This window comes from Pollachius pollachius (genome assembly GCF_949987615.1).
Source record: "Pollachius pollachius genome assembly, chromosome: 3".
Lineage (NCBI taxonomy): Eukaryota > Metazoa > Chordata > Actinopteri > Gadiformes > Gadidae > Pollachius > Pollachius pollachius.
In genome coordinates, this window is record NC_136936.1 from 51,894,304 (window position 1) to 51,916,778 (window position 22,475).

The 22,475-nt window shown below is 50.7% G+C and overlaps 1 protein-coding gene across 1 annotated transcript in view; it reads right to left on the reverse strand.

Moving 5' to 3' along the window:
- Nucleotides 1-22,475, reverse strand: part of kcnh7 (potassium voltage-gated channel subfamily H member 7) — a gene marked incomplete at both ends in the record, with an annotated part of 35,968 nt that overhangs the window by 3,623 nt on the left and 9,870 nt on the right. The window contains 11 exons of the mRNA XM_079733876.1: nt 264-414; nt 1,192-1,362; nt 1,480-1,561; nt 1,859-2,064; nt 4,862-5,114; nt 7,142-7,341; nt 7,646-8,045; nt 9,697-10,122; nt 12,518-12,729; nt 14,518-14,952; nt 16,391-16,546. Coding sequence (XP_079590002.1) covers nt 264-414; nt 1,192-1,362; nt 1,480-1,561; nt 1,859-2,064; nt 4,862-5,114; nt 7,142-7,341; nt 7,646-8,045; nt 9,697-10,122; nt 12,518-12,729; nt 14,518-14,952; nt 16,391-16,546 — 2,692 coding nt within the window. The remainder of the gene's footprint in view (nt 1-263; nt 415-1,191; nt 1,363-1,479; nt 1,562-1,858; nt 2,065-4,861; nt 5,115-7,141; nt 7,342-7,645; nt 8,046-9,696; nt 10,123-12,517; nt 12,730-14,517; nt 14,953-16,390; nt 16,547-22,475) is intronic.

The following is a 22,475-nucleotide window of genomic DNA, read 5'->3' on the forward strand; positions in this document are numbered from 1 at the left end:
ACAGCATTTCAGCCTTTTAAGGGCAGAGACCTCTGTAACAGCAGAGATTAGAGGGAGGGGTTTAGCCTGCTGTAGGTTGCAAACACATCTGGCTAAGTGATGATGGCAGTATTAGGACAGTGGCTCTCAGCTGCCACTGCTATACTGTGGAGCATAGGCCTACCAGTTCATTGTTAGTCTGCTGTGGAGGTCTGCTGTGGAGCGTAGGCCTACCAGTTCATTGTTAGTCTGCTGTGGAGGTCTGCTGTGGAGCGTAGGCCTACCTGCTGAGGTGATCCTGAAGCTGATCCAGGCGCTGCTCCACCTCTCCATACGTGACCTCGCCCGCTGCCATGTCCTCCAGCTGCTGGTCTGGAGCTGCTGACTCATGGAGGAACGCGGCTGGCTGCTCACCAGCCCATTCATCAGCGGGTTCTGGCGAACGAAGCAAAGGCCCACATGCTTTACAACCTGCCCATGAGGGTCAGAGCAAGGTGATCAACCACTGCAATAGGGAAGCGTTGTGCTCCTTCTGTCGTTAGCGATTCATCAGGCTGCTAATGCTGCCAGAGCTGTCCACAAGGTCCTTTCTCCCTGCTAGCTAGCTGGGCTAACCATTGTCTTATCTCCACTTAGCAGCCGCCGCTTCTCGCTGCCCCATTCATTTGATGGAGGTGGTGAGCAGCTCTCTGCTGTCTACTGGTGCCTATGCTGGCCAGCTGGACCGCAGGACAATGGCTGATCTGAAGACTGATGGACAAAGAACAAGTCCAAAACTGAAGGGTTTATTTGAACACTGTTTGAAATAAACTGCATGTCCCAGACTTTGTATTTTTCTTCACATGTATTGTCGGATATTCATTCATACGTACCTGTAATTATGCAAATAAGGTTGAGCTATGAAGTAATTTTCATTAGTCTTTGCCTTAAGTGCAGGAGTAAGAGCTATTCTAGGACTATGAGCCATTATGAAATTTAGCCTGAAAATCTTGACAAAGTTCCTAAATAGTCTGAAGCAGCTTCCTAAACAGTCTCCGGGGAGTAGGATATCGGTGGTTAGGGTTTCCTGGAGGTTTGGACTCTAGAGGTTCTCGGTTTGAACCCCAGTGTTCAGTCTGAGCAGGAAGCCCTGCCTGCTCATGAATGTCATGGATCTAAAAAACACTGAATAATCAGATTAAAAAGTGGATCAGAAAGTGCAACTTATGTTACCTTCAGGAGACGGGTTCTGCTCCATGCTGTCCCTGACCTGGGGGTCCTGGTTAGGGGGGCTGGGCTGGAGCTCCTGGAGGTCCTGGATGTGTTGGTTAGGGTGGGGGTGGTGGAGGTCCTCCGGTGATCTCTTTAGGCACAGGTCCTGATCCACATCCTGGCTGCTGTCTCCTGGGGGGGGGGGGGGGGGGGCAGTAATGAGCGGGAGTCAGCAGAACGCATCCCTCCTCTCTCCCAGGGACCCGACCCAACAATCACAAAGAGCCCAGTGAGGAGGGGGGGACCTACCTCTGGAGAGGCGGGGCGTGAAGGAGATCCTCCTCTTGCTGGGAGCGACTCTGTCCGAGTCGTTGTCTTGGCTGTTGGTCGCCTGCGGGTGTCAGAAGAAACTACTAGTATCCAGAGAGAGCAGGATCTTAACCCTCAGTCTTTGAGATCCGGAGACCCCTTAAGATGCTTGCATGATTCTACAATTTGCCTCTTTAGAAACACCAGCGCTGATGAGGATGATGTGAGGGAATGGGGAAAGGTTTGGGTCCTAGCCCGAGGGTTCTGAGCTCCAACCTCAACCTCGTGGTCCCATTGAGCACCGCCCACCCCTGCTCCGACCTGTCCATCACTGTAAGGATACGAGCGACCGCATGGTACGATGTTCATGATGTCTCACCGTTGTGTTCTCGTCCCTGAGGTTGAAGGTGAGCTCCAGGTTGCTGAAGAAGAGGTGGTTGAACTCGGGGTACATGTCCAGCACCTCCAGCAGCTCCCCCCTCTGGATGGTGTGCAGGTCGCAGTAGCTCAGTGCCCGCACGTCCGCCTTGGACTTCCCCGACTTGGAGCACAGATGGATCATCTCGCCGAAGATGTCGTTTTTCCCTGGTGGAGACGGAACACAGTCGTCGCCGAGAGTCAGGGGGAGAACCTGATTCAAACATCAACGGAGAGCAGATCTGAAGAATCGTCTTTATATTTTGTTTTTAGAAGATTCAGTCATTTGTGGGGAATGTGGAACCCTAAAGACCTTAAACCTTACGGACTGACGGACTGAGAGGAGAACCTCCCGGCCCGCGTGTGCAGGGGCTCATGGGGGAGGAGGGCTCGTCCAAATGCCAGCCCGCGAGTAGGGGGTCCCACCACAAATAGAAAGGCTGCGTCTGCCATGACCAATCAGGAGCCTCCGCTCTGTCCCCGACATGGCAGCAGTCAGCTGCACACACACCCATAACACACACACACAACCCTAACACACCATACACCCCTAACACAACACACACACAACCCTAACACACACACACAACCCCAACACACCATACACCCCTAACACAACACACACACAACCCTAACACACTGCACACCCCTTACACAACACACACACCCCTTACACACCACACACACACCTAACACACCACACACTAACACAACACACACACACACCTAACACACACACACACACACACCCCCCCCTAACACACACACCCCAGACACACACACACCCCTAACACACCACACACACACCTAACACACACACCCCTAACACACCACACACACACCTATCACAACACACACCTAACACACACACACACACACACACACACACACACACACACACACACAAACACACCTAACATGCACACACACCTAATACACACAAACACACACACACACACACACACACACACACACACCTAACATGCACACACACCTAATACACACACACACACACACACACACACACACACACACACACACACAAACACACACCCCTTACACACCATGATTTTTAAGGTATTTGCTCAGATGGTGGCAAATGTGTTCGGTTCCTCCTCGACCCTCTAGCCCCGCCTCCACCTCTCTAGCTCCACCTCCAGCTCTGAAGCCCCACCTCCACTCTCTGTAGCCCCACCTCCACTCTCTGTAGCTCCACCTCCACTCTCTGTAGCCCCACCTCCACTCTCTGTAGCCCCACCTCCCTCTCTCCAGCCCCGCCTCCCCTCTCTAGCCCCGCCCCTCCATGTTGTTCTAATGGGTTGTGAGGCAGCAGCTCAGACCTCATTCTGTCAGAGTTCGCCTCATGACAAACTGCCGGCGGAGTCCTGCCTTGTGTCACCTGGCTGTGGCTAAGCACCTCCTCCTCCTGAGGAGCAGAGGGATCAGCACCTCCTCCTCCTGAGGAGCAGAGGGATCCTGAGGAGCAGAGGGATCAGCACCTCCTCCACCTGAGGAGCAGAGGGATCAGCACCTCCTCCTGAGGAGCAGAGGGATCAGCACCTCCTCCTCCTGAGGAGCAGAGGGATCAGCACCTCCTCCTATTGATGAGCAGGAGCATATATTTATGTAAATATCTATCTATACATATACATATATTTATGTAAACCTATATATGTGTATGATCTCTGAAGATGCGTAGAGCAGGGACGGTCAACCCATCACCCTATAGTCCATGGCCCATTGGAGCTCCGCTTTGGGCCGGTTCCAAGGAGTTCAGTCCAGCCTCTTGACGAAGCCGCCAACCCGGGGGCGATGAGGGAAGGAGGAGTTTTAAATCTTGGACGACATTTCCCGGTTTTCTTTCTCTGCACTAAACCAAACACAGGAACACAGGAACACACTTCCAGAAGCTTCTGGATCCTACAGCTCGTTTGGAGGTGAAGCAGTGAGATGGCTGACCCCCCCCCCCCCCTCCCGCTGAAGGGGCCTCATGCCCTCAAACACCTGCTCGCTCCTTCAGACCCACAGAGAGAAGGATGGAGTCAGTGGAAAATAAGCATTCTCATTCTCTGTCCTACGGTGACACACTTTCCGCACGCACGCACACACGCACAGCTCTATATCAAAGAGCCTGATTGGACCGCCCAGACCAGTGGTGGGTGGCTGGGGAAGGCTGTCAGAAACAGAGCGTGACTGGCAGCCTATAAACGTATGATCCAGACGACCAGCAGCCAGGCAGCACACCTCAAAGGAAGGGAATCCTGAGGCTCTTAAAGGCTCTTTAGTGAGGCTCTTAAAGGCTCTTTAAGGCTCTTTAATGAGGCTCTTTAAGGGTCTTAAAGGCTCATAAAGGTTCTTTAATGAGGCTCTTTAAGTCTCTTAAAGGCTATTAAAGGTTCTTTAATGAGGCTCTTTAAGGCTCTTAAAGGCTCTTAAAGGTTCTTTAATGAGGCTCTTTAAGGCTCTTAAAGGCTCTTAAAGGTTATTTAGTGAGGCTCTTAAAGGCTCTTTAAGGCTCTTTAATGAGGCTCTTTAAGGCTCTTTAAGGGTCTTAAAGGCTCTTTAAGGCTCTGCAGTGAGGCTCTTTAAGGCTCTTTAAGGCTCTTCAGTAAGGCTCTTTAAGGCTCTTCAGTGAGGCTCTTTAAGGTTCTTTAGTGAGCCTCTTTAAGGCTCTTCAGTGAGGCTCTTTAAGGCTCTTCAGTGAGGCTCTTTAAGGTTCTTTAGTGAGCCTCTTTGAGGCTCTTTAGTGAGGCTCTTTAAGGCTCTTTATGGCTCTTCAGTGAGGCTCTTTAAGGCTCTTCAGTGAAGCTCTTTAAGGCTCTTTAAGGCTCTTTAGTGAGGCTCTTTAAGGCTCTTCAGTGAGGCTCTTTAAGGTTCTTCAGTGAGGCTCTTTAAGGCTCTTTAAGGCTCTTTAAGGCTCTTTAAGGCTCTTCAGTGAGGCTCTTTAAGGTTCTTCTGTATTTACCAAGGATGGCGACGACAATGTCGTCCTTGAGGATCTCGATGGACCCCCGGGACAGGAAGTAGAGGGCAGTGAGCACGTCCCCGCTGTGCACCAGGGTGTCCCCGGGGGGGGCGTGGGTGGTCTGGAAGCGCATGGCCAGGGCCCTCAGGCAACCCTTGGTGGCCCCCTGGAAGGCCTTGCAGTCCTGCAGCAGGATCCTGTTGAGGTGGAGGCAGATGTCTGCCTGCAGACACTCTGGGAAACCTTTCAGGACCTACGGGAGAGAGACGGACCCCCAGAACCACCCCCAACGGGAGAAGAGGACCCATCAAGGAGACCACTTTGGTTATGTGGATGAGGTTCAACTGAGGCTAGAGGTCTCCACCTCCTGGAGACCACCAAGGTCCAGGGAGTGCTTAAGGAGGGAAGGACTTCCTCATACAGAAGAGCAGACGTTCAGATCAGCGTACTGCCAGCTTCTGTATACACTGAATATAAAACTGAATAAACACAACATACCATCTCTGTAAGACCACTGACATTCATCCTCAGCGGTTCGGCTCCTCTCATTATCTGGGGTCATTCAACACCAGTGGGATGGAGTTAAATATCGCTCTCAGCTTGCTCATACATCATTACACAAATTCATGGAATTAGGCGAACCATCGTAACAGAATGAACATTGTTTAAAACGCTTGAGCGGCTTCACGCCGTTAAGCTGCCCATGAGGGCACCAGGCTACCTAAGTGCCAATTGGAGGAATGGATCAGGGGTACGGCTCAGAGGAATACTCCACTCTGGTGCCTTTCAACCAGCGCTCAGCGAGTTACTGCTCCCTCTCCTTCATGCGTTCCTCAATCACAGGACGGCAATAAGATGACCTGATGAATTCTGGGGCTGCTCAACCAGATCCTGCTGGGAGTTTAGCTGCCCTATAAAGAACGTTAATATAATATGATCAAACTGTGCTAACTGGGGTTTAGCAGCAGATTGGGACAATTGTTGTACAATCCCAGTTTAGATTGTACAACAATACAGTGGTATGTAACTAAGTGTAAAGTAAAGCATCATAGTACTATGTAACTTGCAAAGTATGTTACTTGGATTGTACTAGTAGCCTATAGTAGTGGTATGTGACGTGTAACAGTGTATCGAGTAACCTTTCCGCATCAACCTCCAAAACAAAGTCATTGGTAAGGTAAGGGTAAGGGTAAAGCATAATGTATTATTCAACAAGAATCAATGCATTGAATGATTGTACAAATAAATAAAAAAGAACATTTATAATAGCCTAAAAGAACAACATAATACAATAAGACAATGTGTACCTCCTGCTCTTACCCAAACAAATATGTTTCCCCAGAGGAAAGCAGATGAGGAGAAGGAAACAAAGGTGTCGTTAGCATTTCAACTTAACCATCAGTCCATGTGAACCCATGCTGCAGGGATCTGAACCCATACTGCAGGGCTGTGAACCCACGCTGCAGGGGTCTGAACCCATACTGCGGGGGTCTGAACCCATACTGCGGGGGTCTGAGCCCATACTGCAGGGGTCTGAACCCATACTGCAGGGGTCTGAACCCATACTGCGGGGGTCTGAGCCCATACTGCAGGGGTCTGAACCCACGCTGCAGGGGTCTGAACCCATACTGCAGGGGTCTGAACCCATACTGCAGGGAGGTGAACCCATACTGCAGGGGTCTGAACCCATACTGCGGGGGTCTGAACCCATACTGCAGGGGTCTGAACCTATACTGCGGGGGTCTGAACCCATGCTGTGGGGGTCTGAACCCATACTGCGGGGGTCTGAACCCATGCTGCGGGGGTCTGAACCCATACTGCAGGGGTCTGAACCCATACTGCAGGGGTCTGAACCCATACTGCAGGGGTCTGAACCCATGCTGCAGGGGTCTGAACCCATGCTGCAGGGAGGTGAACCCATACTGCAGGGGTCTGAACCCATACTGCGGGGGTCTGATCCCATACTGCAGGGGTCTGAGCCCATACTGCAGGGAGGTGAACCCATACTGCAGGGGTCTGAACCCATGCTGCAGGGGTCTGAACCCATACTGCAGGGGTCTGAACCCATGCTGCAGGGGTCTGAACCCATACTGCAGGGGTCTGAGCCCATACTGCGGGGGTCTGATCCCATACTGCAGGGGTCTGAGCCCATACTGCAGGGAGGTGAACCCATACTGCAGAGGTCTGAACCCATGCTGCAGGGGTCTGAACCCATACTGCGGGGAGGTGAAGCCATGCTGCAGGGAGGTGAAGCCATGCGGCCGGGCTCAGGGGGCTCACCGTGTTCATGTCGATGCCGTTCGTGTAGGTCCAGGAGTGCTGGAAGTACTCCTCCAGCCGCTGGCGCAGGGGGTTGGGGATCTGGTGGAAGCGGATGAACTCCTTGACCCGCAGCATCTGGGCGTGGTAGCGGGCCGTCCCGGAGTACAGCCGCTGGATGATGGCCGACACGTTCCCGAAGATACTGGCGTACATCAGGGCTGCAGGCAGAGAGCAGAGGTCATTCACAGACTTCGAAATTAATTTGCCCAACATATTCACCTTTAAAATGAATGGTTAGTACAAAGAACACAAGAGGAATGAGGGTGAAGTTCAGACAACACAGAGCTAACAGCCAATCTGAGAAGAGAACACAGAGCTAACAGCCAATCAGAGAGGAGAACACAGAGCTAACAGCCAATCAGAGAGGAGGACACAGAGCTAACAGCCAACCAGAGAGGAGGACACAGAGCTAACAGCCAACCAGAGAGGAGGACACAGAGCTAAACCAAGGGGCACACTCACAGCCAATGAGCATGACGCAGATGGAGAAGATCTTCTCTGAGTTGGTGTTGGGTGACACGTTCCCGAAGCCCACGCTGGTCAGGCTGCTGAAGGTGAAGTACAGCGCCGTCACATACTTGTCCTTGATGGAGGGTCCTGACGACGGGTCGCTGTAGTTGTACCGCTTCCCGATGGACACGCCCAGATTGTCCAGCCAGCCGATCTTGTGCTCCAGGTAAGGCTTCTCCACGTTGCCGATGGCGTACCAGATGCAGGCCAGCCAATGGGCAATCAGGGCGAAGATGCACATGAGCAGCATCAGCACGGCAGCGCCATACTCGGAGTAGCGGTCCAGCTTCCTGGCCACGCGCACCAATCGCAGCAGTCTGGCCGTCTTCAGCAGGCCAATCAGGGTGGTGGTCTAGAAGGAGCGCCGCATTGGTTAGTTCACCCGCCATCTTGTATTTATACCGCAAAAACTGAAGCTAGATTTATCAAATATCACAAATATCAGGATCAGTAGCAACATGTCAAAGGTAAAAAAAAAAAACTAAGGAATACTAGTCTGTTTACATGAACATGTAAGTTAATATATCAGGGGTCAGGAGTTCTCCAGAGTCGGAGTCAGAGGATCGGCTCAGAACTGACCCCCCCCCCCCCCCCCCACGGCTCAGCACTGACCCTCCGCTCACCACAGGCTGCTCACCGCAGAGCGCTCACCGCTCACCTCAGAGCGCTCACCACAGAGTGCGCTGATGTCATCCGCTCACCTCTCTAACCCTGACACTAAGCTCGTCGCAGCGCAGCGTTTTAATGAGGGAGATTCAGGTTGAACCAAACTGAGTCACTGAACGGGTTTGAATGTTATCAAGATAAAATAATATTAATGAATTCCTTTTTCTATCCCTCTCTTCAACCTCTCAGCCTTCCTATTTCATACACCTCTTTAAATAAAGTATCTCTTTCTGTTCATATAATTTTTTAGGAAATTGCGCATTTGACATTCATTATGATTAATTCTAAGTTATACGTACAAAAGTAATACTCAAAATTGCAAAAGCTAAAACAGCTTAATCAAGTTAGCAAATGTACTTCAGAATGAATGTAAAACACTTTGAATAGAGCTCAGAATATTTGTTCTAAAAGTAACAAGACTTTGATTGAATGATATAAGCTATCTAAAGGTCTCCATTAGCTCCTGTAGACTAAAGCCTTATTATGAAGCTGTTAGTCAAATGAGCCTTGAAGCTATCTGCTGATGCCTCAGTTACCCCTGAAGCATTCACCAGCAGGTAGGTTCGAAACGGCTTCAGACCTTCCTGCTGGTCAAATGATGGAACGTTATAATCAACCCATTCTTAATGGTCAAATTATGTATTGTTATCATTTACATTTAGGCCATTTAGCAGAAGCTTATATCAAAAGCGACTTACAACGGTTAATGCACACATTGACACACCGATGGCGCAGTCAATCATCATCAAGGTGACAGCCAGCTCGTCGGGAGCAGTCAGGGTGAGGTGCCTTGCTCAGGGACACATAGACACTCAGCCAGGATCAAACTAGCAACCTTAGCTAACCAACTCCTTTATGATGGGAAAATGTTGCAGCTTTTAGTAGAATAAAATTTACCCTTTTTACATATATCTATGGATATAGATCTATATATATATATATAGATATATATCCATAACCAGGATGTTCCCTGGTGTAATGGATTGGCCAGAGAACTCTGCAGTGGAATGGGATTCCTGGAGGGAAACATCAGACCAAGCAACAGGAGAACCACTGTGGAGCGGCCGACCAATGGGGCCTCTCATCTGGACGTAAGCCACGAGGACCCGCCCCCTCTCCCCAGCCTGCCATGAAGGCATCAGTGATGGCCATTTGGTAAGCCATTAATCCGCCCGGAGGGGGCCCATTCAGAAAATACAATCATTTAGAGTAATCCTGTCCAGAGTGGAGAAAGACCAACAAAGGTCCAGAGTCATGATGCGCTCCAGTTCAGACTGCGTAGAAGAGAGGGGGTCGTCCTAGGCTGCCAGGGGGGAAGGACAGGAGAGAGACCGTACCTCATCGGACCCCGAGCCGAAGATGAGCAGGTCGAAGGGGATGGCGGCCACCATGTCGATGAGGAACCAGCCCTTGAAGTAGTGGATGGCGATGCGCGCCGGGTGGCTCACCACCTCCTCGTTGGCGTTCACGTAGGTGGTGCGGAAGTTGATGAGGATGTCGATGATGAACATGATGTCCACCATGAGGTCCACCACGTTGAGCGGGGAGCACGAGTATCCACACTCACGCCGCTTCTGCTCCTCGCGGTCGTTGAGCAGGAAGGCGGCGGCGTAGGGCGTGAGGATGGCGGTGTAGATGACCAGCAGCAGGATGAGCCAGTCCCACACGGCCTTGAAGGGGCTGTAGTGCAGGATGGTGAAGCGGTCTATGCGTGGCGTCTGCAGCTTGTACTCCGGGAGCACGTCGGCCCCCAGGGACAGCACCTGGAGAGGATGGCCAGAGGGTTAGCCTTACCCTTACCCGCAGGGGGGTTACCCTAACCCTACCCTACCCTAACCTAACCGACAGGGAGGTTACCCTACCCTACCCTAATCCTAACCCAGGGGGGTTACCCTAACCCTAACCTAACCTGCAAGAGGGAAACCCTAACCCTACCCTAATCCTAACCCACAGGGAGGTTACTCTAACCTAACCCTAACCCAGGGGGTTACCCTAACCTAACCCTAACCCAGGGGGTTACCCTAACCTAACCCTAACCCAGGGGGCTTACCCTAACCCGGCGTCTCCTTCAGTTATTCTGTGGAACATCTTTTTTAGTTTCAAGGAAATCACTACAAATTAATCAAGTAATTAAAGTGTTACAGCAACATTATGTGGATATGAAATAGCATAATTGTATATAATTATATAAATATATAGAAATAAATAACTACCATTAGGTGGTTGAGAATGATGTGGTCAAAGTACCGTTTTCTCTCCTGCTTCAGCACTTACAGAGCGCAACACAAAAGCTAGCATCTTGCAAATGCTCCAACTAATAGACATTATATTTCATTCCAGATGCAAAATCCAACAAAATAATTATACAAATGACAAATGATAAGCATGTAAAGTAATTATTAGTTACATTTTTTGATAATGTATGGTTTTATTATCTACATTAATTTCCTATTTAATACTTATTTATAATCTTATGTTCCGAAAGCTTAAGTTTCTGAACTTGTAACCCTCTCTCTGTGCCTGAAGGGTCCTCATATTGGTATTCTATTCCTGCTCTGGTATCAGAAGGAACTGATGGAGCAGGCTCTGTTTGGAGTCGTAACCAGGAGCCAGATGTCAGCAGGGTGGGCCGCAGTCAGACTACATCAGACCGCGGCTCTCTGCAGGATGACAGATATGAAGAGGGCCTGTGACCATGAGTAATGTGACGGAGGCAAGCACTTCTACTGTCAGAGGAGAGAGAAAATTGGTTGCCTGAAATAATCGTTAGTCTAAAATGGGATATCACTTGGTGCGTATATTTATATATTTACGTTAACGTTTGATTGAAGCTCTTCATGCGTCATGTGATGTCAGCCGTGTGTTTAAACAACGTCTCTGGGCTCAACAGGCCAGCCTGCGGAGGCTCTGGGATCAACAGGCCAGCCTGCGGATGCTCTGGGCTCAACAGGCCAGCCTGTGGAGGCTCTGTCTCTGGGCTCAACAGGCCAGCCTGCGGAGGTTCTGGGCTCAACAGGCCAGCCTGGGGAGGCTCTGGGCTCAACAGGCCAGCCTGCGGAGGCTCTGGGCTCAACAGGCTAGCCTGCGGAGGCTCTGTCTCTGGGCTCAACAGGCCAGCCTGCGGAGGCTCTGGGCTCAACAGGCCAGCCTGCGGAGGCTCTGGGCTCAACAGACCAGCCTGCGGAGGCAAGTTCCATCGAGGATGTATCGCAGGTGATTTGTGTGGACTTGGGACCGTTAAATATCCCAGTATGCATTTGGCAGCGTAGTATTAGAGCGTTCTAATATTGACATACTATTGTAAAATGAAAGAGGATGGGGTTTTGTTTTATATAATTTGTTTATATTGTTCAGTACGTATATGCCTACATGAGCCCGTAGCACAGTTAACAGACGAGCTCAGCTGGTGACGTCATCGAGTACGCTGCTGTTACAATTGCATCCCGTCCTCTGAAGTTTGTACTTGGAAGTTCGAAGTCCAAGTCCAAACTTTGCGTACTTTATAGTGAGAAACGGCATCTGTCTCAGGCCAGTCTGAAGGGGCTCTGGGCTCAACAGGCCAGCCTGAAGGGGCTCTGGGCTCAACAGGCCAGCCTGGGGAGGCTCTGTCTCTGGGCTCAACAGGCCAGCCTGGGGAGGCTCTGTCTCTGGGCTCAACAGGCCAGCCTGGGGAGGCTCCCTGCCGTTCAGATGGGGCTGGAGGAACCAGAGGTCAGAGGGACTTTGTCTTCCCTTACTTCAGCACATTCCTGTCTCCTTTGAATTATAGATATGATCATGCTAGCAGCCAGGAGCGAATGTTTGCTCAGCATCAACCCCGACCCAGCGCACGGTCCGCAGAGCGTGAAGCTATAACCAGGGCGGGATTGATAATTTTGATCTATCTGCTCTCTGTGGGTTGAAGCTTCATGCAGCTTTCGTTTCATGCCATCTAATCAATCAGAGGACAACACTGGTTCTTAGCAATTGTAAACAGGCTACATGGAACAAGCTTTGGATGTTTCACTGAATCAAACCTTTTTACTTCCAGAAGAAAAGTGTCTGCAAACACATAAGCAGCTTCAGGACCTCCATCCAGATAGCGGTCGATAACCTCCCTGAGAAGGTCAGAGAACACCAAGAGCAGCACTGAGGAGAACATGGTGATGATGGTCTCACCTGGGTGACCTTCTCTGTCACGTTGTGAGTTCTGTCCTTCACCTTGGGTGCGATGATGGTGCTCTCAGAAGCGGGTGGAGAATGGGTCTTCTTATCTCCTCCGTCTGAGAAGTTGAGGGCGATCAGCGGGATCTTGTTGATGGTGCTGTACCTGTTGATGTTGGATTCTGAGTTGGAGCCCAGAAGACTGGACTTCAGGTGGTTAAAGGGTCCTAGAGGATAAGAATCAAACAAGAGCAGAACTAGAACCTGGAGTGGACTCCAAGGTCACTCTTACATCCATGTCATGAAGTCATGTAGGTCTGTATATCTAGGTCTGTATATTCAGTTCTGTATATTTAACAATTATTCGCCGAAGGCGAAGTAAATAGAACACTATTCACGGAGCCTGAGGTGAATTATTGTTTTAGTATATACTACACATGAACACTCCAAAAATAAACAAGATAACATTTTTTGCCCGGATTTATTTGTTTTTATTAGCTTACGAGACGACCGTCATGCGCGGAAAACAATATCCCGAGTTTGAGATCTCAATCATGGGATATTGCCCAATATCTCCAGATAGCGAACCAATCATATTGCGCCATCTTAGGAGGTTCACGTGTAGCATATACTAATTATAGATAAACATTGACAATCGGGTGGACATCACCAGTCGACACAGCACCAAGACGGTGTAGGTTTTGGGGGGGGGGGCTTCATGCATCAATGAAAGTATTTCACCACGAGCCAAATGATGAAGGCATGCAGTGTCATCATGTCCAGTGATGTCATTGTACGACAGAGCACTGATGGCGTGACAAGTCACCACACTATCGGATAACCACGGCGCGTGCAGCACTTAGTCCGGGTGGATTACTAAGTCATCCATTTGTGCTGATTGCCCTGCTTGAAAGATGAGCTTCAGCGATGAGCAGAGATCAGACAGAAGGGTAAGGTAAGGTGGGCTTTACCTCTGGTCAGGCGGCCATTGTCTAAACGCAGCAGTTTGTGTTGTAAGAGTAGAGGGGAGAGAAGTGAGCTACATAGCTTAGCTGTGCTACTGCCACTTAGCCTGTATAATGTCTGAGCTTATGAACCAGTTTGATCAAGTCTTCAGCAGAGGGTCTGCTCATTAATAATGAAGAGATCAGGAAGTTTAATAACCAACGTAGAATCTGGCAAAGAAACACACTTTGATCGTACATTTAGAGGAAGATTAAGATGAGGAATGTTAAACGGAAATTCGTTTTTTTATACGCAATTACAAAGTGGAGAGAGGAGCTAGGAGGAGTCAGAAGGGTGTAGCCTGAGGAGGAGGAGTCAGTAGGGTGGAGCGTGAGTAGGAGGAAGAGGAGTCAGCAGAGTGAGGAGGAGGAGTCGGCAGGGTGAGGAGGAGAAGGAGGAGTCAGTAGGGTGGAGCGTGAGGAGGAGGAGGAGGAGTCAGCAGTGTGAGGAGGAGGAGGAGGAGGAGGAGGAGTCAGCAGCATGAGGAGGAGTCAGCAGAGTGAGGAGGAGGAGTCAACAGAGTGATGAGGAGGAGTCAGCAGCGTGAGGAGGAGTCAGCAGAGTGAGGAGGAGGAGTCGGCAGGGTGAGGAGGAGGAGGAGGAGTCAGTAGGGTGGAGCGTGAGGAGGAGGAGGAGGAGTCAGCAGCGTGAGGAGGAGGAGGAGGAGGAGGAGGAGTCAGCAGCATGAGGAGGAGTCAGCAGAGTGAGGAGGAGGAGTCAGCAGAGTGAGGAGGAGGAGTCGGCAGGGTGAGGAGGAGAAGGAGGAGTCAGTAGGGTGGAGCGTGAGGAGGAGGAGGAGGAGTCAGCAGTGTGAGGAGGAGGAGGAGGAGGAGGAGGAGTCAGCAGCATGAGGAGGAGTCAGCAGAGTGAGGAGGAGGAGTCAACAGAGTGAGGAGGAGGAGTCAGCAGAGTGAGGAGGAGGAGTCAGCAGAGTGAGGAGGAGGAGTCAGTAGGTCGCAGCGTGAGGAGGAGGAGAAGGAGGAGTCAGCAGCGTGAGGAGGAGGAGCTACCTTCGCTGCCGTGGCGCTCCCTGAACAGGCCCTTGGCGCGGCAGCTGAAGCGCTCCATGTCGTGCAGAGAGGAGGCGCGCCTCATGCTGGCCGGGCCGTCCCGGGGGAGGGGCTGGGCCAGCGCGCCGGAGGGGGGGGCCTCCTCCCAGGGGGACTGCGGGGAGGAGGGGTCCGGGGGCCCGGGGCCCTCGCTGGCCCGGGAGCCGCGCCTGCTGGGGGCGATCAGCGCACGCGTGTCGCTGGCCTCGGGCTCCGCGGCGCCGCAGGGGCCCCCGGCGGGCGAGGGGGGGCCCCCGGGGGCCGCGGGGGCCGGGTCCTCCGGGGGCCCCGGGGGGTCCACCAGCACGGCGTCCGGGTCCTCCTGGGGGAGGGGCTGCTTGGCCGTCCCCATCAGGCTCAACGCCGCCTGACGGAAGCGGAAGAACCGTTTCCGTCCTGGACGCCACGGAGACAGAAGAGGAAGAAGAGCTTCATCCTGAGGAAGACTCTGGTCATGTATTAATACAGAACCAGTTTGTTAATACAGAACCAGTTTGTTTAATATACAACCAGTTTGTTAATACAGAACCAGTTTGTTAATACAGAACCAGTTTGTTAATACAGAACCAGTTTGTTAATACAGAACCAGTTTGTTAATACAGAACCAGTTTGTTTGGTAAGTGGATACCAGAGCTCCAGTCCCTATACCAGAACGCCACCGGGGCTCTCGCTACATTTACCACATTGATTAAACCTTAGGAGCTATTCAAAATAAATGACTTTCTAAGAATAGACGCAGGGGTTCAATTTGAGCCGCCCGTAGAATTTAATGAATTTTTCAGATGCAGAGAATGAGCGGGTGTGGGTGGTTTCTGCCCCCCGCAGCTGGGATGTATTTCAGTCGTCTCCATCGGTCCTTTACGAGCCATTGACTCCCAGCACTATCATGTGCATCCTATACCGTGAACAGAGAAGTTCCTAATGAGAGGAAATCTCTTGGCTGTCCTACGGATAATCTGTCTGACCGGAGACATGGAAGTTCCAGTAAAACAATGATGAAACACTGCTTCTCTTCTTGCTTATTTCTCTTTAACTCTCTCTCCCTGTATGGATGAGCTGGTCCTGGAAGGGAAGAGTTCCTCTGTTCTGCAGCAGTCCTAGCTCCAGGTCCTGGAAGGGAAGAGTTCCTCTGTTCTGCAGCGGTCCTAGCTCCAGGTCCTAGGAGGGAAGAGTTCCTCTGTTCTCCCTAGCTCCAGGTCCTGCAGCCCACTGCCCTGTCATTAGGTACCACAGCTCCCAGAATAACCCTGGAGTTAAATTTAACTCTAACCAGCACCACATCTCTAACCAGCTCCACATCTCTATTCAGCTTTAACCAGCTATAACCAGCTCAAACCAGCTCCATAGCACTCAACTACGTGCACACACATACTGCACAGACCCACAAAGATACAACATATGCACCGCATACACACTGCACACACCTACGTACACATGCACACACTGCAAATACACAGCATACCCTAACCAGCAAACCGTCTCAGGTGTCCGCACGACACACACCAGCCAGCCCCGAGAGGGACGGCGGAGGAGAGGGGTGACCACAAAGAGCTCTAACGAGGGGATAGCACTGAGACATCTCACATGGAACCCTGGTGCACAGTATGAGGCCTCAGCAGGAAGCTGGATTACTGACGGTAAGTCTCGTTCCTCGTCTGTAGGATGAAACGTACATGGCTGCATTTGTAGCTGCCAATTATTATTGTTTTAATGAGTTGAGGTCATCATTAGAAATATTGGAGGTGTGGACCTGGGGGGGGGTTGGTCTCAGTAGACCGGGGGGGTGGTCTCAGACCGGGGGGGTTGTGTCACACCGGGGGGGTTCAGTACTCACTCTGGTCGGACCGGGTGGGGGAGGTGTGGGTGGGCTTCTCGGTGGAGTCATCGCTGCCCTCGTCCAGGACGTAGTCAAAGTTGAGGATGAACATCATCACCAGCCCCTCCTCGTTCTTCACAGGCATCACGTGGATGCTGCACTGGAAGTCCGAGCCTGGAGCAGGAAGCAGGAACCACGTTAGTCCCACTTACCGAACTCAGGGTTCATGTTTCAACGAGGAGAGTTGATCCCAGTAGACCGGGGGGGTGGTCTCAGACCAGAGAGTTTTCAGTCTGGACTGCAGAGTGATAACAATATTCTGTTTCTGTTTTGATTGGTTCTTGTGTATTTGTTTGAGTTCTGGCCATCACTTTAAATATGTAGATAAGGATAGATATTATTGTATCTTTAGATATGTATGTATATATGTATGTATATATAAACATATATACATACATACATATAAACATAAACATACAAATATATATATGTGTGTATATATATGTTTATGTATATATGTGTGTATATATATGTATGTATATATACTTATATACATATATATATAAACTTATATATATATATATATGAGATGAAGATAGGAGAGCAGCCTTACTCATGTGAGGAGAGGAGAGAGAAGAGGAGAGAGGAGAGGAGAGGAGAGAGGAGAGGAGAGGAGAGAGGAGAGGAGAGGAGAGGAGAGAGGAGAGGAGAGGAGAGGAGAGAGGAGAGGAGAGAGGAGAGGAGAGGAGAGAGGAGAGAGGAGAGGAGAGGAGAGAGGAGAGAGGAGAGGAGAGGAGAGAGGAGAGGAGAGGTGAGGAGAGAGGAGAGGAGAGAGGAGAGGACAGCAGCCTAACTGGATTAGAGTAGCCTGCTAGCCTGGGGCCGCTGTTATCCACTGATACAGAGACGGAGGAAAACTTCATCTAAAAATCGTACAATTACTGCTAAACTAGACGGACAATTCACAATATCTGTGTCCAAGCCGAGAGATGTTCAAAGTGCCCTGCGGTGCTACAATCTGGAGAGACAATAAAACCTTCTCAGGCTCCAGACTGATGCTGGAGCCGGCTGAGGCCGAGGCGTCTCCTCTCAGCAGGAGGCTGGGGGGGGCAGCCCAGCATCTGAACTGGACCTCCAGGCAAGAGCCTCATGGACCTCCAGGCTAGAGCCTCGTGGACCTCCAGCCTGGGGCCTCATGGACCTCCAGGCTAGAGCCTCGTGGACCTCCAGCCTGGAGCCTCATGGACCTCCAGCCTGGAGCCTCGTGGACCTCCAGCCTGGGGCCTCATGGACCTCCAGCCTGGGGCCTCGTGGACCTCCAGCCTGGGGCCTCGTGGACCTCCAGCCTGGAGCCTTGTGGACCTCCAGCCTGGGGCGTCGTGGACCTCCAGGCTAGAGCCTCGTGGACCTCCAGCCTGGAGCCTCGTGGACCTCCAGCCTGGAGCCTCGTGGACCTCCAGCCTGGAGCCTCGTGGACCTCCAGCCTGGGGCCTCGTGGACCTCCAGCCTGGGGTCTCGTGGACCTCCAGCCTGGGGCCTCGTGGACCTCCAGCCTGGAGCCTCGTGGACCTCCAGCGTGGGGCCTCGTGGACCTCCAGGCTAGAGCCTCGTGGACCTCCAGCCTGGAGCCTCGTGGACCTCCAGCCTGGAGCCTCGTGGACCTCCAGCCTGGAGCCTCGTGGACCTCCAGCCTGGGGCCTCATGGACCTCCAGCCTGGGGCCTCGTGGACCTCCAGCCTGGGGCCTCGTGGACCTCCAGCCTGGGGCCTCGTGGACCTTCAGCCTCGAGCCTCGTGGACCTCCAGCCTGGAGCCTCGTGGACCTCCAGCCTGGGGCCTCGTGGACCTCCAGCCTGGAGCCTCGTGGACCTCCAGCCGGGGCCTCGTGGACCTCCAGGCTAGAGCCTCGTGGACCTCCAACCCTTGAGCCTCGTGGACCTCCAGCCTGGAGCCTCGTGGACCTCCAGCCTGGAGCCTCGTGGACCTCCAGCCTGGGGCCTCGTGGACCTCCAGCCTGGGGCCTCGTGGACCTTCAGCCTCGAGCCTCGTGGACCTCCAGCCTGGGGCCTCATGGACCTCATGGACTTCTGAATTATGGATGAAAGAGTCATCATATTAAAACAACCAAAAGATATGACCTACGCATTAAAAATAACCAAAAAAAGCAACCAGCATGGCAGAAGTAGACCAGGAGAGCTAGCATGGTGGACCAGGTGGACCAGGTGGACCAGGAGAGCCAGTATGGTGGACCAGGTGGACCAGGAGAGCCAGCAGGGCTGGGATGGTTCTGGGTGAGGACCTGGTCAGCCGGTCTCACGTCTCAGTTGAAGCTACGGGGCCACCCGGTGAGAGCGAGCAGAGGACCGGTGACCATGATCTTGTTCAGAAGGCGTCACCGGGGGTCGTACAGCGAGGCATCGGGAGACGAGACGAGGCCACGGTCCAGCAGGCTCCGACCGGCTCGTGTTTATAACATCACCACACACATGCTGACAGTTCGGGCCCATTTGAACACAAAGATATGAAAAGAAGTTAGGGGGACTGCTCCCCTCGCTGTGGATCACAGAAGGGAGGGAGCTCATCTACTGAGCCGGCAGTATCCCGCTATATTCCCGCCGCTCCTCCACGTCGGTCTCCCAGTGGCGTTCCTCTGTCTCCCAGTGGGACCAGTGGCTTTCCTCTGTCTCCCAGTGGGACCAGTGGCTTTCCTCTGTCTCCCAGTGGGACCGTGGCGTTCTCCATATGACCCTCCCCCGGCTGACAGACACTCCGCCAGAGGCTTCATCAGCAGCCGGCACCGCGCTGCCCGGCTAAATATAGGATCAGCAGGAGGAGAGGAGCACCCAGCAGGGAGGGGGGAAGGAGCACCCAGCATGGAGAGAAGGAGGAGAGGAGCACCCAGCACGGAGGGAGGAGGAGAGGAGCACCCAGCACGGAGGAGAGGAGGAGAGGAGCACCCAGCAGGGAGGAGAGGAGGAGAGGAGCACCCAGCAGGGAGGGGAGGAGGAGAGGAGCACCCAGCAGGGAGGGGAGGAGAGGAGCACCCAGCAGGGAGGGGAGGAGAGGAGCACCCAGCAGGGAGGGGAGGAGAGGAGCACCCAGCAGGGAGGGGAGGAGGAGAGGACTGGGAGGGAGGAGGAGGTGGTGTGGAAATACAGACGTTATGGATGAATGAAGAGAAGATAACCTAGATATTATCTATAAACCAAGCTGGACAGCTTGTCAATATGTAGAGGATTAATTTGGGCACTTTAAGTTTCATTGAGCTCTGTAGTATCAAGTATCTACTACCTAGTATCCGGTATCTACTGGCTCTAGTAACTATTGTCTCTAGTATCTACTATCTCTAGTAACTATTGTCTCTAGTATCTACTGTCTCTAGTAACTATTGTCTCTAGTTTCTACTGTCTCTAGTAACTATTGTCTCTAGTATCTACTGTCTCTAGTATCTACTGTCTCTAGTATCTACTGTCTCTAGTAACTATTGTCTCTAGTATCTACTGTCTCTAGTATCTACTGCCTCTAGTATCTACTGTCTCTAGTATCTACTATCTCTAGTAACTATTGTCTCTATTATCTACTGTCTCTAGTATCTACTGTCTCTAGTAACTATTGTCTCTAGTATCTACTGTCTCTAGTAACTATTGTCTCTAGTATCTACTGTCTCTAGTATCTACTGTCTCTAGTATCTACCCTCTAGTTTCTACTGTCTCTAGTATCTACTGTCTCTAGTTACTATTGTCTCTAGTATCTACTGTCTCTAGGATCTACTGTATCTAGTATAAACGGTCTCTAGTATCTACTGTCTCTAGTATCTACTGTCTCTAGTATCCACCCTCTAGTATCTACTGTCTCTAGTATCTACTGTCTCTAGTATCCACCCTCTAGTATCTACTGTCTCTAGTATCTACTGTCTCTAGTATCTACTATCTCTAGTAACTATTGTCTCTAGTATCTACTGTCTCTAGTATCTACTGTCTCTAGTATCTACTGTCTCTAGTAACTATTGTCTCTAGTATCTACTGTCTCTAGTATCCACCCTCTAGTATCTACTGTCTCTAGTATCTACTGTCTCTAGTATCCACCCTCTAGTATCTACTGTCTCTAGTATCTACTGTCTCTAGTATCCACCCTCTAGTATCTACTGTCTCTAGTATCCACCCTCTAGTATCTATTGTCTCTAGTATCTACTGTCTCTAGTATCTATTGTCTCTAGTATCTACTGCCTCTAGTATCTACTGTCTCTAGTATCTACTGTCTCTAGTATCTACTGCCTCTAGTATCTACTGTCTCTAGTATCTACTGTCTCTAGCATCTACTGCCTCTAGTATCTACTGTCTCTAGTATCTACTATCTCTAGTAACTATTGTCTCTAGTATCTACTTTCTCTAGTATCTATTGTCTCTAGTATCTACTGTCTCTAGTATCTACTGTCTCTAGTTTCCACCCTCGAGTATCTACTGTCTCTAGTATCTACTGTCTCTAGTATCCACCCTCTAGTATCTATTGTCTCTAGTATCCACCCTCTAGTATCTACTGTCTCTAGTATCTACTGTCTCTAGTATCTACTGTCTCTAGTATCCACCCTCTAGTATCTATTGTCTCTAGTATCCACCCTCTAGTATCTACTGTCTCTAGTATCTAGTCTTCCCACAGTAACCAGCCTCTCTGTGGGCTGGGCTCTGTTCCAGAGCAGATGGAAACACAATGGCGGTCTCTAAGCCCCTGTCTCTGCTGACTCATCCGCGGAGCTGAATGTCACCTCCACTATAAAAATATCAATGGGGAGGTTCTCGGTTCTGGAGCAGTGCTACATCAGCACAATGCGCCTCATTAGAGGGGTTATTACCTTCTGGATAGTTATCTATTGTTCGCTACGTCTCAAGTTATGTTTTGAGCTCGGCTCTGGGAGCCCACATAAGGGAACGTAGAATGAAAACATGGACATTGTTTCCTGTACGTTTTCTCAAGGCTACGAGCATCTCGTCATTAAGGAAGCGGTGGCCCTGTCATCAGCTGATTCAGTGGCAGGCCTGCGTCCTTACAGCGGATTGGTGGGGAGAAAGACTCTGATTGAATAGGTCTGCAGCTCATCTTCTGGTAGACTTTTCAGTAGTTGCCTCAGAGTGGTGAGGTATGCAAAGATGTATGTGGCCATCTCTAGTAACTTTCAGTTTAAGAAAGATGATTTCAAAATGTTAATTCTCTGTAAACCACACATAAGAAAAAAGGTTGAAGATATCTATAAAGCTTTATGTAGCAAAGTTGTATATTACTGTCGAAACATAAAAAGAAAATAAATTACATTTGATTGTGCTACAAAGTATAAATGACAGTTATACTTTGTAGCACAATCAAATGTAATTTATTTTCTTTTTGTATCGTAATTATACAACGACCAGAATAACTCCAGTGTGCACATGTATCTCCTCCATGTGTTCTAGCGAAGGTATTTATTGAATTTCCTTCTCTTCCTATTCCATGATTGATGAGTATACGGTTCTGAGAAATGAAGGCGTAAACATTATAAACCATACATATGATTTGGCCATTATCGTTTGTTCTGAAGATCGATATATTTTCCTGCAACATATTTGTTTTGCCAGATAACCTATGTCTCTCTCTCGCTACATCATGTAGAGATGTGTCTCATGTAGAAGTGTAGAGATGTGTCCTTTGTATCATGTCTCATGTGGAGATGTGTCTCATGTCTCGTGTAGAGATGTGTCTCATGTCTCGTGTAGAGATGTGTCTGTAAATCCCCCGACTGGCTGATGGAATGAGATGAGATCTCCTGAGGAGAGGCGAACTGCCATTCTCCGCCTCGTTAGATGAGCTCAGAATGATGCTGTGAAACAGGACTTGTGATGTTCTGTAAGAGATCCGTTCCACTGAGGTTACAGTGGTGAGACATTCCTCCTTTTATTTATTTATTTTTTCAACCAAACTATGAATCTGCTGCCATGAAGAGTCCTGATGCTGCTGTCTCCAGGACTCTCCTGTCCCATGCCATCACTACTCTCTGGAGGAGAAGCCTGGCGTAGGGGACTGCTGTCTCCTGGACTCACGCTGCCAGGGCCAGCAGGTGTGTTCTCTGAGTGTGT